The sequence below is a fragment of the Strix aluco genome, chromosome 15, assembly GCF_031877795.1.
Source record: "Strix aluco isolate bStrAlu1 chromosome 15, bStrAlu1.hap1, whole genome shotgun sequence".
NCBI lineage: Eukaryota > Metazoa > Chordata > Aves > Strigiformes > Strigidae > Strix > Strix aluco.
In genome coordinates this window covers 21,431,426-21,448,127 of record NC_133945.1, presented here as the reverse complement: position 1 = coordinate 21,448,127, position 16,702 = coordinate 21,431,426, and the positions used below count along the sequence as shown (strand labels likewise).

The 16,702-nt window shown below is 49.7% G+C and overlaps 2 protein-coding genes across 3 annotated transcripts; one reads left to right on the top strand and one right to left on the bottom strand.

The window, feature by feature from the left end:
* Positions 1-90: 90 nt before the first annotated feature.
* On the bottom strand, positions 91-9,289 carry EARS2 (glutamyl-tRNA synthetase 2, mitochondrial). Its single transcript, XM_074840665.1, has 9 exons — positions 8,992-9,289; positions 8,287-8,442; positions 6,620-6,809; positions 5,870-6,342; positions 4,928-5,036; positions 4,238-4,391; positions 2,899-3,029; positions 1,433-1,568; positions 91-837 (listed from the first exon to the last, which is right to left on the bottom strand). The coding sequence occupies exons 1-9, from the start codon at positions 9,062-9,064 to the stop codon at positions 754-756; spliced, it is 1,506 nt and encodes a 501-aa protein (XP_074696766.1). The 5' UTR covers positions 9,065-9,289; the 3' UTR covers positions 91-753.
* A 101-nt stretch (positions 9,290-9,390) lies between these two features.
* On the top strand, positions 9,391-16,175 carry UBFD1 (ubiquitin family domain containing 1). 2 transcript variants are annotated; one of them, XM_074840587.1, is made up of 7 exons: positions 9,391-9,464; positions 9,665-9,931; positions 10,016-10,224; positions 11,393-11,458; positions 11,657-11,762; positions 14,222-14,304; positions 15,574-16,175. In XM_074840587.1, the coding sequence occupies exons 1-7, from the start codon at positions 9,434-9,436 to the stop codon at positions 15,682-15,684; spliced, it is 873 nt and encodes a 290-aa protein (XP_074696688.1). In that variant the 5' UTR covers positions 9,391-9,433; the 3' UTR covers positions 15,685-16,175. The 2 variants fall into 2 exon arrangements, with proteins under 2 accessions (XP_074696688.1, XP_074696690.1); XM_074840589.1 differs by lacking the exon at positions 14,222-14,304.
* The last annotated feature ends 527 nt before the right edge of the window (positions 16,176-16,702 follow it).

Sequence of the window (16,702 nt, the reverse complement as noted above, 5' to 3'; positions counted from 1 at the left end):
GCTGGCTCAGTAAAACACCCCCAACACCCCGCCGGCTGCTCCTCCCCTCGCTGGCGTGCAGAGCGAGCACGCCTTGGCAAGAAGGGAATCAAAAGTCACCACATTAATTTAATAATTAAAAGGTCATCATCCAAAAGAGGAAAAAACATCCCAATCTCCTGGTCAGGGATATTTTTAGCAGATCCACGCGCGTGACACAGGACACAGGGAGGAGAATCCCACACTCAGAGCAGTGCACACCGCCCAGCAGGACGCTGGGGCAGCAAAGAGGGCAGCAGCTATATATACAAAATTATATACAAAATTATATACATAAAAATACCCTCCCCACGGTATTTGCTGGGGACCTGTGTAGCTGTAGGTACCCTGATTGCGAAGACCTCTCCAAAGAGGCCAATGGCTTGAGACGAGCTGCTTTCAGAAGGAGCGTTACTTTCTGTCCACGTGGTCTGAACTTAAACACTGATAAACGTCTTTCTCCCAGCCTGGAAACCAGGCTCTTTGCACGAGATGAAAACAGAAGGATGGACCTAAATCTGCGTTTGGTTCCTCTCGCAGATGAAGTGGCTTATGCTTAGTGCAGATACATAGAGACCTGGAGGCATCTCGGTGACACTTGCCTGGTCTAAAGCCCAGCTCATCTGACCAAAGATAATCAAGCTGAGATCAAAAATACAGGTCCAGGACGACGACATGTGCTGCCTACACCATCCAGGCCCACGGGCTGGCTGTCGGCGTCATTTCTGTCTTGTATTAGCTAGACAGGGCTTTGTGTATTCGTCCACACACTTCGTGGGGTCCCAGAGTCACCATCATCTCAGCAACGCTGGGCCCGTGCTGAAAACACAGAAGAAGTCGTTGTACAAATGGAAAGTGACACTCTGCAGCACGAGTTTGTGCCTCATCAGGGCGGAAATGAGAGAGGGATCAGTATCAGATCGCTGTTAGACCCAGGCTCGGGGTTTTATGAGCAAGCTCAAAACAAGGGTTTGGGTTTTTTTGCCTCCTGAAGTAAAATGCTAAGGATGGTCCAACTGACGCTGAAGAATTGAGGCCAGAGCGTAAGCCAGGATTAGGCTTTGAAGAACTTTTGTAAAACTTGTTTCTGAACTTTGTAAAAGCAGATTGCCCATAAAACCCCAGTTTTGCCCCAAACGTACAACCTTGCCAAAACCCCCTAGAGCTGGTCCAGAGGTTTTTCTAACTCCAGATTTGTGACCAGCCTATTCATGCTTTGACAACTTCTGCCATTCTGAAACTTTCAAAACAGCTTTTTTTCTTCCAGAATTGCTGCCTATTGGCACGTTTGCTCATAACAGAAACTGACGTCAGTTCTGGTGAGATGTTCAAATACCAGCATCGTGTTATCAGAGAGAAGATAGGTGTTAAAAAAAAAAAAGGTGGACCGGGACTCAGAATTTTTATTTTTTACCTGCTGCCCACTGAGAGCCAAGCGAAGGAGCTGCATCATGCTGCTATACTTAGTCTCTTTGGTTTGCTTCTGGAGGCTTCTCAGGTCTCTGTTCAACTCCTCCACGGTCAAACCAGCTGCCTGCCTCCTCATGAGCCTTTAGGAAAGAAGGTGTCCTTACAGACTAGGGACATACAAAACACAGGATTCCTACCCAGAAATGACTAACGACTCCGACAACTGCCAGCTACCTCAGACTGGTTTTGCAAAATCTTCTGGCAGGAGCAGCAGTTCAGGGTGAACCTGCCTGCCCTGCAGCCCCGCCCTGGGCCAGGCCCTGCCTCTGCCCGCCGCGGCGCCGGCCGGGGGCACGGGGACCCTCCCGGGCTGCTGCGGGACACCCTGCCCCCCGACACCACACCTCTCACCTCCTGCAGCAGCACCAGCAGCAGAAAAAGCAAGCATCAAGTTTAAAGCACAAAATTATGCCAAGGACCTGGAAAACCGCCGGGAAAGCAGTAATTCTGGTTTATTTTTTAATAATATGATTTTTAGAGATGCAGGAGGCATCGCTGACCCTACTCAGCTGTAGGCAGCAGCACTGTCCCTCCAGGACAGCGAGTATTCTGACATTTAAATTACCACCACTCCGATTCAGGTACCACTCAGCTGTGACAAATGACTGAGGGCAGCCAGCTTTACAGACAGCTGGAAATAACAGCTCAATTTGCAGATACTGCCACCTCAATTACTCCCAAAACTGATTTTCAGGGCTCATTTTAGTCCAGATGCAAGATCTGAACTGGAAAAGCAACTGACCTACCACCCCGCCTAGCTGCAAGGCGTGGAGTAGCAGAGGGACGTGGGGCAGCAGTGAAACTCCTCGGCAAAACCCCACAGAACTCACGGGCACCAAGGGACTCTGCCATCCCAGTGACGTTTCTGAGCAGACAGAGCTGCAGACTGCTAGCTAGAAACAAAGAAATGGAAGCAGGAAAAGCTCCCCAGGGATGAGCTTTCCAGAAGCGACGGTGATTCCAGCTGGACACAAACAGGGTCCATTCCAGAGGCCCAGAAGTCTCACTACATTATCAACCCGACTACACGTTGACCAAACCCACCCTGCACTTCTCCAGCTGGGTGCTACAGCAGACAGAGCGTGGGAGATGGGGGGGGGAAACCTCCTGTGGGGAAATCCTGCTAACGCCGCTGCTTCACCTGCGCCACGCTGGCACACAAACTGCTGTTCAGTGCTTTACAAAATCCAGATGTGACAATTCTTGCTTGAGAGCCTTGATGTGAGCTTTTCCACTGGCAAACTGCCTTTCGGTTGAAAACACTGAATTTCTCACCAGTTATTAACTGCAGCACATTCCAACGTAGAGCAAATTAAGAACTAGGAGCATGTCCAACATCAGTGCAGCAGCCAGGAGCAATGCTCTGGGGTGGGCAGGTGGGTGTGTACAGAGCTGGGAAGAGACACTTACCCTAAGACTAGTTTTCCTATTTCATCTACTTCTGCAGAAATAGTTTGTAGCTGCTCACGGGACACCGAGGGCCTAACCCACAGGTAAGAATAATCAGACGACACCAGGTTCTTCAGGAGGCTTATGTGACCCTGGAGAGAGAAAGCAAAGCTGTCAAGGCTGAGGGTTAAGCTGTGGGGGAAGCAAACTCATTCAGTCTGGATTTCACAAACAGTTAAAGAGGGTCCAAACACACCACTGCCTTGTACTTCGTCCTGCTCAGAGGAAACGTCAACCGCTGACATTTAGGCGGCCGTTTTTCACGCCCATAACCAGCCGGCGCGAGCGGGGCCGCAGCAGCACCCCAAGGCCGCGCGCGGGCTGACTCAGAGGCAGCGGGGAAGCAGCTCACCACATCCATCTGCCGCCTCTCAGCAGACAGTGGGAAGTCACATGAGTCACCCGTCCTGCCACAGCAAAGCCTTCACGCTGGGACAGTCGGGTCCCTTCCTGCCCCTACAAAGGCTTTATTCTTCACGAGGAGCCCCCCCGATACTACAGCCACATCCCAGGGGCAGACCATGAAAGGGCCGGGCTCATCCTCCTCCCTGGCGTTGGGAAGAGCCACAATATCTCTGTGCCCGTCCCAGCCAGCGCTCTGCCGCTTAACCGAGAGGCTTCCCAGGGCTCCCAAGTGCACAAACCCCACTAGTTTAACCGAGAGCTTCATCCTCTGCCAAGAGGTTGCTTTGACTTTTCTTCCAAAGCGTGGAGCAGCAGCAAAGCAGAAGTGCCTTACGCTGCCGAGTCCACAAAAGCTAGAGGTGAGGCATCTCCTGGCACGTGGGGCCGTGGGAGCTGGCCCTTCCCACCACGAGCCAGCCGCATCCCAGGCTACGGGAGGAGGACTGTGGCTTGGAGGTTGTCACCACTCATCTAGACAAAGCCACAGCTGACCTTAAGCAGCTCTGCTGACGGTCCTGCTCTGAGAGGGAACCAGAGAGGTCTCCAAGACACACCTCACAATTCCGTGACTCACTTCCATGGCACGGACACATCCTGCCCCGGCCGAGGGAGCTCTCTGCTGGCTCAGCAAAGGACAGGTGAGCTTATGACTCTGCAAAGACCACCAGGATATTCCACACACCCCTTCCTACAGGTCTGCTAGCTCTATCATCGGACTTTGGCAGTCGTGGTGCAGGCACCTGCTTGGGCTGGTGACACCCATCTGCCGTCTGCAGGCTGCGCAGCTTCCGAGCTCGGATCAAAGCAGCGCCCAGGACTCAGCTGAGTTTTCAGCCCGGAATCCCACAAAACCTCAGCTCCCCAAATGGCGACACAACGCCATCACTGCTCGTACTTTTCTCAGCAGGAGGACTCGCTCCATGTACTCCTTTTCTAGAACCTCTTGATCCACCTGTTGATCCCCATAGACGTGCTCCACCAGCAACCGCAGCTCTCTAATTAGCTCCTGTCGCAGCCCTTCGTTCTCAATGTGACGGGTGAGGTGAATCCTGGAACAAAGAAAACTGCTTTCGTACTGCTCTGGGTTAGATTGAATCTAATCGTCCCAACCTCGCAGCATTTACTAATGAAGACTGTAGAACTCTTAGAAAACCAACACTAAACCCCAGACAGACATTGTACAGCAAAGCCTTTAGCTCTGATACACCGTGAACAGAAGACGTGGGAACTCTCAGCAGCACAACATCCCCGCAGCACATGAGCACACTCGCAGAAGTACCTTCTGCAAGCGTTGCCTCTTTTTAGATGTTATTTTGAATCTCGGCTTAAGACCTTGCATCCTCCTGCCACACACCATTTGCCCGGGTTCCTACAGCGCGCCCGGCACCAGCGTCCCAGCCCAGGACGGGAGAGGAGGCAGGAATGGTGTAAGCAGGAACTTGTACTTCGCTGTAGCGCAGCCGAAAAGCTGCTGCGCTGGGACCACGCTTGACCTGATAAATGAAATCACCAAAGCCAAGCGCTAGGAATAAATTCTCACTGATGTACAGATTATTAATTTTAAAGTTACCACTGATATTTATACCTGTTGAATTCTGGGAGGCTTTCGAGATCCAGGAGGGCAGAATGGGTTGTAACTCTGCCTATTTCAAACTGCAAGATCAGCTCCTCCAGAGTTCTCCCCATCTGTTTCTCTGCAAAATAACCCAAATAGGGAATAATACACATCCGCTCTCGTGCAGAGAGCTAGCCTCACTGCGTCTCACCGTGAGCCTCAGGCGCAGGGCTGGGGCAGCAGCACACCCAAGGAAGAGGTGACCCAGGAGAGCCGCTTTTCGCAGCGCTAACAGGGACGTACCCCAGCAGACAGGAGGGACCTTGCAGCGGGCACGCACGGGAAGCTGCCCGCTCCCGAAGAGCAGGTGCTGCTAACTGCTGGCGAGGAACTGGGACATTCTGCCTGGCCCTGTCACCTCCCTCAGTGGGACACCCCTCCTATCAGTCAGCCAAAAAGAAGGAACACTCATCCAGGAGGCTCCACTGCCCAAGAAAGGTTTGACTCCCAAGCAGAGTTCCCGAAACACAAGTTAATTTGTGATCCCCACACAGCAAGAGCAACAAAAGGAGTCATTGACTCAACTTCTCATTCAGGTTAAACGAGAAGTGTGACAGGTGTAATACATGACACTGCAATTATTAACCATAGAACTCTTTTCCCAAGAGTTCACAGACAGTTTCTTCACCTCTAGATGAATGTTGTCCCGAGTGGGAACTCATTAAGCATCAGACTCAATTTAAATGGCTGCACAGAGGCAGAAAGACTCCCCCTGTCGTGGCACACTGCCCCGTCTTTCACAGGAGCTCTGCAGAAGCCCTGGTGGCATTTCAGTGACGGACTAGTCACACCTGACATCTCCTGATCCCTTCAAACACTGTCAGAGTTCCCAACTACTAAAACAAACCTACCCCATTCCCCAGAGGAAGCATCAAGAAGTGTCCTAGCAAGTGCCAAGCCTGTTGTCGTTACCTGCGAACCCAGAGCCGCAGTTGGTTACGATGTCCAGGAGGGCCTCTGGCAAGAAGCCATCCTGAGCAAAGCTCTCCACAAAGATGTCCCCCTGCCTTTTCGACAGCTTGCCACCGTCTTTGTTCAGGAGCAGCGGGAGGTGACCGAACTGAGGGGGATCCCAGCCAAAGGCTTTGTAGAGAAGGAGGTGCTTGGACGTCGAAGTCAGCCACTCAGTTCCCCGCAGAACGTGGCTGATGCCCATGTAATGGTCATCCACCACATTTGCCAGGTGGTAGGTGGGGAAGCCATCCCCCTTGAGAATCACCGGGTCGCCTTCCACATCAGCCACTTCGTGCCTGCTCCAGCCGTAGACCAGGTCCCGGAAGGGCTGCACCCCCCTCTCCAGGCGGAAGCGGACCACCCAGCCGAGGCCCCGTGCCACCTTCTCAGACACTTCTGCGGGCGTCAGGTCCCGACACCGGTTGTCGTATCTTTGAGAAAGGAGAACGAAGGTCTCAGTTCGACACAGGCCAACCCCACCAGCCATTTTCACATTCCCAAAACTCTAATTCAATCCCTGAATTTTAGCTGTAACCTGCGCACTACACGTCCAGTCAAACTCCCTCATCCCTGGAGGTCGCTCCCCCAAGCCTCTAAGAGTCGCGCTGGCTTCGCTCTCTATGGGCAGCGAGATCACAATCCTATTACCACACGTTTTCCCAAGCGTGCAGCACAGAGGGAACCACCCAGGGGACAAGGGATCCCTACCGCGGGGTCTGCTGGCTCCGCAGAGCCTCCTTCTTCAGCAGTTCCAGGCGCTGAGGGGTGCAAAAGCAGCAGTACGCCGCGCCGCTCTCCAAAAGCGCATCGCTGGCTCTCCTGTAAAGGTCGAGTCTCTGCGACTGCCGGTAGGGTCCAAAGGAACCACCACGGCGAGGACTCTCATCAGGGGGAATACCTGAAATAGCAGTATGACGGGACATAAAAAGCCTGTAAAAAGGCAGAGTGAAACCCACCATCGGAGCCCACTGAATGAAGATAAAACAGCAAGGGTCCAGAGAGCATCTGAAGGCACTTTCTGTTCCAGGGCAGCCAGCTAACGGCATCTGTCTAGCACAGGAGGCAGATGCCCTTGGACTTGGAAGATAAACAGCAGCCACTCTATCAGAATTTAGACTATTGTTTGTGAAGCAACGAGCAGGAAAAAACACCAGAACCTAGTAAATAGCTGAACAGCTCTGACACACTACCTAGAGCAAAATAGTCCGGTGTGCGCGTGCAAAGCAGCATCCACCCTTTTTGTAGTAAAGAACACTCAAACCACAAAAATACAGTTGCAACCTTAGCCAGTTATTTTACCTACTCCAAAGTTATTAACTCAACAGCAAAGTCCTAGTCCCTTAAAGCACACCTACTGTCCCTGTTTTGGCCGGGATAGAGTTAATTTTCTTCCTAGTAGCTGGTACAGCGCCGTGTTTTGGATGTAGGATGAGAATAATATTGATAACACACTGATGTTTTTGTTGTTGCCGAGCAGTGTTTACACTAAGTCAGGGATTTCTCAGCTTCTCACACCACCACACCAGTAAGGGGCTGGGGGGCACAAGGAGCTGGGAGGGGACGGGGCCAGGACAGCTGACCCAGATGGGCCAAAGGGACATCCCAGACCACGTGACGTCACGGTCAGTACATAAACTGGGGGAAAGCTGGCCAGGGGCAGCTGCTCGGGAACTGGCTGGGCATCGGTCGGCGAGCGGTGAGCAAACGCACTGCATGTTACTTATCCTCCTTTCCTTTTCTGCCCTGTTAAACTGTCTCTCTCTCTCTTACTTTTTTTCTCTCCCAATGCTCTCCCCGATCCTACTGGTGGGGGGCAGAGAGCGCGCGGCTGCGCGGTGTTTAGCTGCCTGCTGGGTTAAACCACGACACCCACCCATTAATGGCAGCGTCTGTGGCATTGGGCTCTAACTTTATCACAATTCTGTATTCTAAAATCACCCTCGCTTCTAGTTCTTAAGCTCAAAAAGCAGCAGAAGATTCAGAATGAAAACTGACACCTCCAGATCCCCTTTAGCAAATACTCTGCATACAAACGATTTTGAATTTACAGTGAAGTTTGTGAGCTCCAACTTCAGACCTTTCCCTCATGTCTCTTGTGCGCAACCTTTGTTACAACTGCACGTTGGGCCACTTCCAGAGATTGGGATCGTTCTGTGTGTCAGACAACACAGCCAAAAGAAACCAAGCCTAAATACATAAATGTATTTCCAGGATTTTCCTGATGCCTAGCTGTGGAAATAACTACATTTCAACTAATTCACCATCTGAAACGCTCCACAGCTCGCTATCATGCAAAATACTCTCAATCTGGGTACTGTTAATCTCTAAAAAGAGAATCTTTCTGTAAATTAAAAATGAAAGATGTCTGTAAATACCTGCCCAATCCAGCATATCTTCTATTCCTTCTGCAGCTCCAGGAACCACTCGGTTTTGATCTGTATCCTCCACTCTCAAAATAAAGGTCCCTTGGTGTTTTTTAGCAAAAATATAATTGTAAAGAGCTGTGCGAAGGCCACCCAGATGCAGAAAACCTGTTATCATGGGGAAACCAGAGGAGATGATAATAATTAAGGCCCGGTTTTAAAGATGAGCAGGAAGGGCAATGCTGCCTGTAATGAAAACTGGTACCAAGCGCTAACGGCGGGGTAGGGGGGAGGCGTGCTGGCTTTGGGGGTCTTTGCTATGGAAATAAATCCCCGGTAACGGCCTAAGAACGTATTCGCCGAAGTCGTCTGGTATGTGCCAGGAAACGCCATTTTCGTGGTCCTTCACGAGGAGGGACCCCACAACTTTCCCGCTTCTTTCTGAAAGGGCACCCTCTGCCGCAGCCGCCGAGGCTCCGGTTTATCTCCGCAGACGAGGCGAAGGCGGGCCCCGCGGAGCGAGCAGGTACCCCGGGGAGCCCAGCGCCGGGAGCCAGCGGAGCGCCCCGCGGCCCGGCACCGCCCGCCCCCCCTACTCCTGAAGTGTCTGAATTCACGTTTTCTAACCCAAGGCGCCGCCCCGGCCCGCAGCGGAGCCCCCTGAGGGGTGTGGGGGGGCGAGGGCCAGACCTGGCCTAGCGAGCGGCCGGGGTTTACCTGTGGGGCTGGGCCCGAACCGCACCCGCGGGCCCCGCACCGGCCCCACCGCGCCCCGCACCGCTCGCGCCATCCCGCCGACGCCGCCCACGTGGCCGCCAGCGCCACTTCCGCCCGGGCGCGCGCAGCCAATCCCCGGGCCCGCAGCCGCCGCGGGGCGGGGCGACCCTTAAAGGCGCCGCCACCCTCCTCCTGCTGCCGTGGGCAGTGCGGGGCGGGTAGGGCCGCCGCCACGGCCCTCGGCAGCGCAGGGCCTCGACGCCCGGCGCGGGGTACCGGGAGGAGGCTCGGGACGGCCCTGCCGGTGTCCCGGGGCGGGGCGGGGGCGAGGCCTGCGGGTCCCGCTCCTCCCACCGGGGGCGGGCTACGGGAGCCGGCGCGGCCCAGTAGGCGGCGGCGGGCGTTTCCCGGCGTGCCCCGCGGCAGATTGTACACAATCATCATGGCCGCCGCCGCCTCCGCCGCCGCCGATGGTAGGAGCCCGCGGTCCCGGCGGCGGGGTGAGGCGCGGCGGGGGCGGCGGGCGGGGAGCCGGGGAGGCGCCGGCGCGGGGAGCCGGCCCCGGGCGGTCTGCGGGCGGTGCGGGGCCGGGGCTGGAGCGCGGCCGGGCCGGGCCGGGGGGGGCCGGGGCAGCTTCCCGCCGGCCGGGCTCTTCCTGTCCCCTCGCCTCCAGGTGCCGAGGAACCGGGCATGGAGGCGGAGGCACAGGAGCTGCCGCTGGGCTGCAGCGGAGAGGGCGGCTCGCCGGCGGCGGGGAGGTCTCCGGAAGGCGAGGAGCGCCGGGATCCGCCGCAGGCGACTGTCAGCAACGGCGGCGAGGCGGAGAGCGGGAAGGAGCTGGTGGAGCTAAAGGTTATCTGGAACAAGAACAAGTACGACGTGAAGTTTTGCCTGGACAGCACGGGGGCCGAGCTGAAGCAGAAGATCCACTCGCTCACAGGTCTGTCGGTGCTGCCGCCGCCTCTCCCGCCTCGCCCGCGGCTCCTCTCACTGCGGTCTCATAATCGTTGTTCTTGCCTCTTAGGCCTTCCACCTGCTATGCAGAAAGTTATGTTCAAGGGACTTCTACCTGAGGAGAAAACGTTGCGGGAAATCAAAGTAACGAACGGGGCGAAAATCATGGTTGTTGGCTCTACTATCAATGATGTTTTAGCGGTAAATACACCCAAAGAAGCTGCTCAACAGGAGGTCAAAGCTGAGGAAAATAAAAAGGAGCCGCTTTGCAGACAAAAGGTTATTGATGTCTCAATAATTCCTGGCATGGGGGAGCTGTAGGATTTACGTGGTTCTCTTGCAGTCCGCTGCAGTCACCTCTGGGTCCTGTTCCTCCTCGGGACAGGCTGGGGTGTCTTGTCTGGCAGCTGAGCAGTAGGCGAAGGGCTCTGTGCAGGGCAGGTCTAGCGACAGTTTAGCCTAGCGCAGGCTGGGGCTTTGCTAGACACCGCTTGTGCTGGTGCTAGGTACAGCCTGGCATTTCAGATAAAAAATGGTAAATAACAGAAATATTTCATGGTTGTTATCTCAAGCACAGTCTAAATTAATGATATCTAAAAACTAACTAATTTTTGTTGGCATGAAAGAATTTGATCTCCAAAAACTGCCTTAGCAGTTCCTTCAGCTGTCGCAGCACTGCAGGGAACAAGGATGTTGAATCCTCCTCTCGCCTCCTCCGCGTAGGGAGTGAAGTACAGTGCAGTGAGGCTTGGTTTGGTGGCGGTGCGGCAGTGGTGTGGGGCTGGTAGAGGATTTTCAGCTCAAGGTATTACCGGCCCTGTACCTTCCTCAGAATAAATTTAATTAAAAACTAAATAGCGCATCACTGAACTGCAACCTTTATGAAACATGCTTTTGTTTTTCTATAATTTATCATAGTTCACGTTCACTGTAAGTTCCATCATTGTTTAAAGGTACTCAGCAACTTACAAGCTGTGAGCATGGTTTTCTTAGTTACTACTGCTCTAATCTCTTCTGGTTTGTTGCTGTGTTGTGGTATGTTGCACTGTCAGATGTGGAGGGTTTTCTGCCGTCCACTGGATATAACACTTGACTGTTAAAACTGTCTTGCCAAATGCCAACTCTGTGATTCAGCATGTATGATATTAAAGTGGGGCTCAGGATTTTTAAATTTTTTGTAGATACATATTTATGTATATTCTAGAAGGGAGGTTACGCTTTGCATTATATTGGGGTTTTATTCTTTTATTTATATTATTTCTTTAGACTGTCATAGAAAGCGCTCCGTTAACTTTGAAAATTAACCGTTTCCTGTGTGATAAATGACTCTGAATAGTCCTTAACTGTCTCTTAGTGCTATCGGGATGTGGTCAAGGGTGCAGCTGGAAGTAAATTGAAGAGCTCTGTTGTGCTTCTGTAAATTCTAACTTCTGTTTTTATATTGTAGCAACACAGAAAAGTGTTGGATAAAGGAAAACCTGATGATGTGATGCCTTCTGTTAAAGGCGTTCAGGTAAGTAAATAAGTACTTGAGACCGTCAGAAGAGAGACTTCTTTGTGGTTTGAGTCCTTTCTCTGCTGGTTCAATCGCTCTTTGCTATCTTAGCAGAAAACTGGGAAGACGGATCATCCTTATGCTTAGAAAGTTAAGAGAATATAGCTTTTCCTCTTAAAGTCCTTCACCGTGACTTATTATGTTGCCTCTTCGTAGGAGCGCCTGCCAACAGTGCCATTATCTGGCATGTACAACAAGTCAGGGGGGAAAGTAAGATTGACCTTTAAACTTGAGCAAGACCAGCTATGGATTGGTACAAAAGGTGAGCAGCTCTAAAACTCTGAGATGAATAATTGGTAATTGGGCAATAAGTGAATTGTGTGACCTAGAAATCGCTTCTGGTGTGACTAAATTGTGTTTAGGGAATAGTGTTGCCATTGTAATACTTCAAAAGTAGATTTTGCTTCCTTGTCTCAGATGCCATTCTCCCAGATCATTGAATGTTACCTGATATTTTACTTCTGTTCTTGAAAAACTTGAGTTCAGGTGTGCCAATAGACTAATGTTCTAGTCTGCTATTCATAGCTCTAAATGTAAATCATAATATTTGGCATTTCTAGCATATCTCAAAAGTGCTTCATAAACATTGGTGTGATGCCAGCATCACATAGAGGCTCAATGGCTTGGCTAAGACTCGAAAGGGAATCTTAGGACCGGCATTAAAGTGAGAGTGCTGGCATCTCTGTCATTATCTGCCCTTCCAACCAAAATTAGTTGGGTGTCTTGTTTCAGTGATGCACAACTGCAGAAACTGTGGCATGTGTTGCTGTCAGAGGAATCAATTTACCGTCTTGAGTGGTGCCAGGAGGAGCTGAGAGTGCTGTGGTGATAACGTGCGTTGCTGAGGACATCTCAGATAACCCCCTGCCTCCAAAGGACGCTGTGCTCCTTTAGTTTGACTGGGATGGGGCAATATTATAGTGATGAGCAAGAGGGGTAGAAGTGCTTGCTCACTGTCCCAGCAAAGTAACCTAATTGGATGGTATATTAGCTTTGGATGGCACCTCCAGCTGCTACATTATTTCCAAAGTAAGCAGAAATCTCGGAAGTTTTTGACCTTTCCTTTGTAGAACAGACTTGACTGATTTTTCTGGCTTTAAAACCCCTATTGGTACCAGTTGCAGTGATTTTTCTCCTGGGCTAAATGATGGAGCAAGACGTTGGAGGGTTTTGTCCTCTCCAGACTGGGCAGGCAGATCTTTTTGTTGCTGATAATTTCTTCTACCCTCTTCCCTCACCTTCTAGACTAGTTTCAAGTTTAGTAGTTCTGAAGTGTTCTAGATTAGCGTTTCTTAAGCTGTGAAATTGGAGTCTTCTTGTAGTCATCTGTCTTTCACGTAACCTGTTTCCCTACTTCCCAAAATTAGCAGCAGCTTGCTTCCTCCAGGGAATGGTTGTAATTGCTAGTTGTTGTTGGGAAGAGCTCCTTCCTGCTCTGAGAAATTCATGGCAGATGCCAGCACGTAAGAGCTAGAGTAAAACCAACAGGGTGTTAACACAGTTTTTCACTTGCTAGTCCTGGAAAGTTGAAACGGATTCTTCCCCCACGCAGCCTCCCTGTGCTTCACAGATCGCTTTGTATGTTTTTGTAATCTAAGGTTTGGTGTAGGGAGGTGTTTCTTAGTTGCTCTGTGTCATTTTCATAGAAGTGTTGATAATACGGATTTGTCTGTTGCTGAGATACTGTGAAGAGCAATTGATTGGAGGGGTGCTAAACGCCTGCAAAGTCAGGTTTTACTCAGTGAATGTCACGGGCCTGAGTGGGGTAGTTCGGAGTCAGCTTAGTTATGGCATTGAGGTAGAGAATATTGGTCTTTATATCACTAAGTTTATCTCCCTGTGTGCCTTTTTTAGGTAGGTGCTTTTTATTTTGATCACACAAATTAGCTATATCTAAGGAATTCATAGTTTAGTTTCTCCTTTGTAGAGTGTTTATGGTTTCCTCTGTCTTATATCCAAGAAGGTAGTTTTAGGCCAACGCTGAAAGCTGGAACTGAAAAGGGTGGGTCTTAGAGTTCGTTCTTCAGAAAGAAGTGAGGACAGAACTGAGACAGAAAAAGTGCCATGAGCCATACGCTTTGTCATTCTTGTTGGTTACCTCTGTCATGTAATTGTAGTAATCTTTTTTTTTTTTTCAATTTCTCTTTTTGTTTCTTTCCCTATTTATTCATTACTGTGTCCTTCCCTGTGCTTTTATAGTAACAGCTGAACACTGCCTCAGGGTAAAACCAGGACTAGGCTTTCAAAGAGTTAGTTAGCCCATCTTCATTCAGCTTTCAGCCTTGTCATTTCTGCAGAGCTTAGTATAATCCTTGGTGGTCAGTCCTGAATATTCTTGCACGGGGACCAGCTTTCACTGTGCCGAGTAATCCTGCTGCTCTGAGTGGAGTTCCTTATGGGAAATGTTAAAAAAAGCCAGGGTTTTCCCATCACTCAGTTTAGGCCTGGATCAGGTGCACTGAAGCATGTGATGCAGAGACGTAAAATGCAAGGAACCGTGTGATTGATCCACTCCTGGATTCCTTTAAATTATTAGTGTGGCAGCAGTGGGGGGTGTGGTGATGTGGAGACGGGCTTCTCAGCTGCAGGCACCCAAAGCTCGCCCCAAGAGGAGGCTGCTGGCCTGGAGCTTTTGGAAGTCGTGGAGGTGGTATTTGAAATGAATATGAAATACTGCTTCCTCGTATATCAGAAATAATACTTTGATCAATTTTAATGTAGAGAGAACAGAAAAGTTACCCATGGGGTCCATTAAAAATGTGGTGAGTGAACCTATTGAAGGACATGAGGATTATCACATGATGGTAAGTAATGTCTCTGCTTTAATAATATCCAGTCTAATTACTTCATGCAAATACACAGAAGTAAGGCTTTTAAGACAGAGCAAGTTGGAGACAGATAGTAATAGCAGCCTGGTGCTGTGGAAGATGGGACTCTGGACAAGGTCTGCTGTCACTGTAAATATTTGGGGTGGCATACTGAGTATCTGCTATTTTGTGGAAATCTGGGCTGGTTTCACACCAACATTAAGTGCTTGAGTGTTACTTCATATCTTCTGTCTCGTGACAGTGTTAAAACAGTAAAAGTAGTCATGATATAGCTCATGTCTTCTTCAAGTTAGTGATATTTTCCGATACCTAGTTTGATTTCTGGTTTCTGTTGTATTTATATAAACAACAGGCCTTGCTAGAGGTTAAAAAATTAGCAATTTGATTCTGTAATATTTTTTTCCCTATGTAATTCTCTGAAAAACTGGTATTGGGTCCGGAAAAGTAATGCATTTAAGAAGAGAGATGTGCTAATTCTACTGAATTTTTGGCTATTTTTTTTAATCTGTGGGATTTTTTGATGTCTTGCTTCCCAAAGTACAGTAACTTAACTTCTAATGTTGAAGAGAGTTCCTTATATAAGTCTGTTCCCTTCTTTAGGGGAAGAAAGGGGAGATGTTATACCTTAGAACTATTTTCTGCGCCAGGACAGACCTAGTCTTTGTCCAAATAGTTGATTTTTGATCACCCATGTAAGAAAATGTCCTCTTTAGAATATGCTGCAATAAACTCTCATCGGAAAGCAAGGGTGGAGGTCACTGGCACACCATGGTGCTCCCCTCCTGTGGGTACTGACATAAGTTGAGAATAGGACGTTATGTCTAAATATAAAATTCTGAGATATTTTATGACTCTGAAAACGTGGCCGTTGTCTTATTTAGTTCCTGTTTGGCTTCTCAGCTCTGTGCATTCTGGTCATTTCTCTAGAGACTTTGAGTTATGCTTCAGATTCTGTCTTCCAGAATATTTTCCTCATGCTCTCGGAACTAGCCAAGAGTTTTCGTTGCCGCTGTGGTATTGTAAAAGAAAGAGCTTGTCTTTTAAATTGGTACTTTGCAGTTCTTGTTTCTCCGAGGAACGCGTTTCGAATTGCTTACCAAATATCTGTCCTGTGCAGCAGGTGTTTGAAGGAGGCCGTAGGTATAACAGACTTGTCTGATTTTTGTGGTGGCTGAGCTGCATCTCTCCACTGATGTAAGCTGTTCTGTTTCCTGTTTGTAAATGTTGTCGTTTTTAACTTTGCAGGCATTTCAGCTGGGCCCAACAGAAGCATCTTACTACTGGGTCTATTGGGTACCAACTCAATATGTTGATGCAATCAAAGACACGGTGCTGGGAAAGTGGCAGTATTTTTGAAAGCACGCTCACCTCTGGCACAGGAAAATGACACAAAGCTAAGGACACTGCTGGGAGAGGCCTCCAACATCCCTGGATGTGATAGTCCTGGAACTTATTAATAAAATATGCTAAATGAGGCATTGATGGAAGCCAGAGGTGATGTTCTTTCACCATTAGTTTACTTTTAACTTAAAAATTTCACCATCCCTTTTCTGCAGTCAGCTTCAACCATATTTAAAGCAAATACAATGGAAATCAATAAATCTTAATTCACAAAATATTGTGTGTAATACACTTAAATCTGCTGAGAGTTGATCTTCCAATTTAGTTTTAAAAAGAAAATATTACGATGTATTATTGAGGATTTTTTACATGGTTTGAACAAAAATATTTTCATAATCTTTCAGTTACAAGCATTAGGCTTAATTTAGTTACTTGGTTGTGACTGAGAATTTCAGAAACAGTTTTTTAAAAATAAACAGTATGCAAAATTGATGTTTAGTAAGCCATATTCTGCTGGCCCTTTGATTTCAGGTTTGACTCTTTGGTAGCAAAACTTGATTTTATTTTTTTTTAACCCAAAGATGCCCTGCTTTTTTCTTTTTTTTTTTTTTTTCCCCCCCAATGCTGGCTGCTCTGGGCTGGTGCTCAGCGTGGCACGTCTGGAGCCGATGGACCCCCCTGCGGATGTTTTGCGCTAGCGACTGACCCGGTGCTGCTCGCTGGCCCCTTCCGTGCCGTTAGTGCCCCTCCCACCCGTGTTCCTCTCTGCCTGTTCACCCCCGAGGGTGCTACATTTTAGGAGCATTTTCTTCATTGTGCATGTTGCAGTCCAGAATCATTGTGCAGCTGTTGCGATGACGCTCACCTGTCTGACCCAACAGAAACTCTGGAGCGCGCTGCGTGATGCTGTCTGGGCCGAGTGGGTGAAGCGGGGACCCACATCTCGACGGGAGCGAACCAAAGAGACCTTCCTGCCTTGTTTGGGGGTGGGGGGAGCGGGCAAGAGAGGAGCTCAGATGCTGGTTTGGATCCT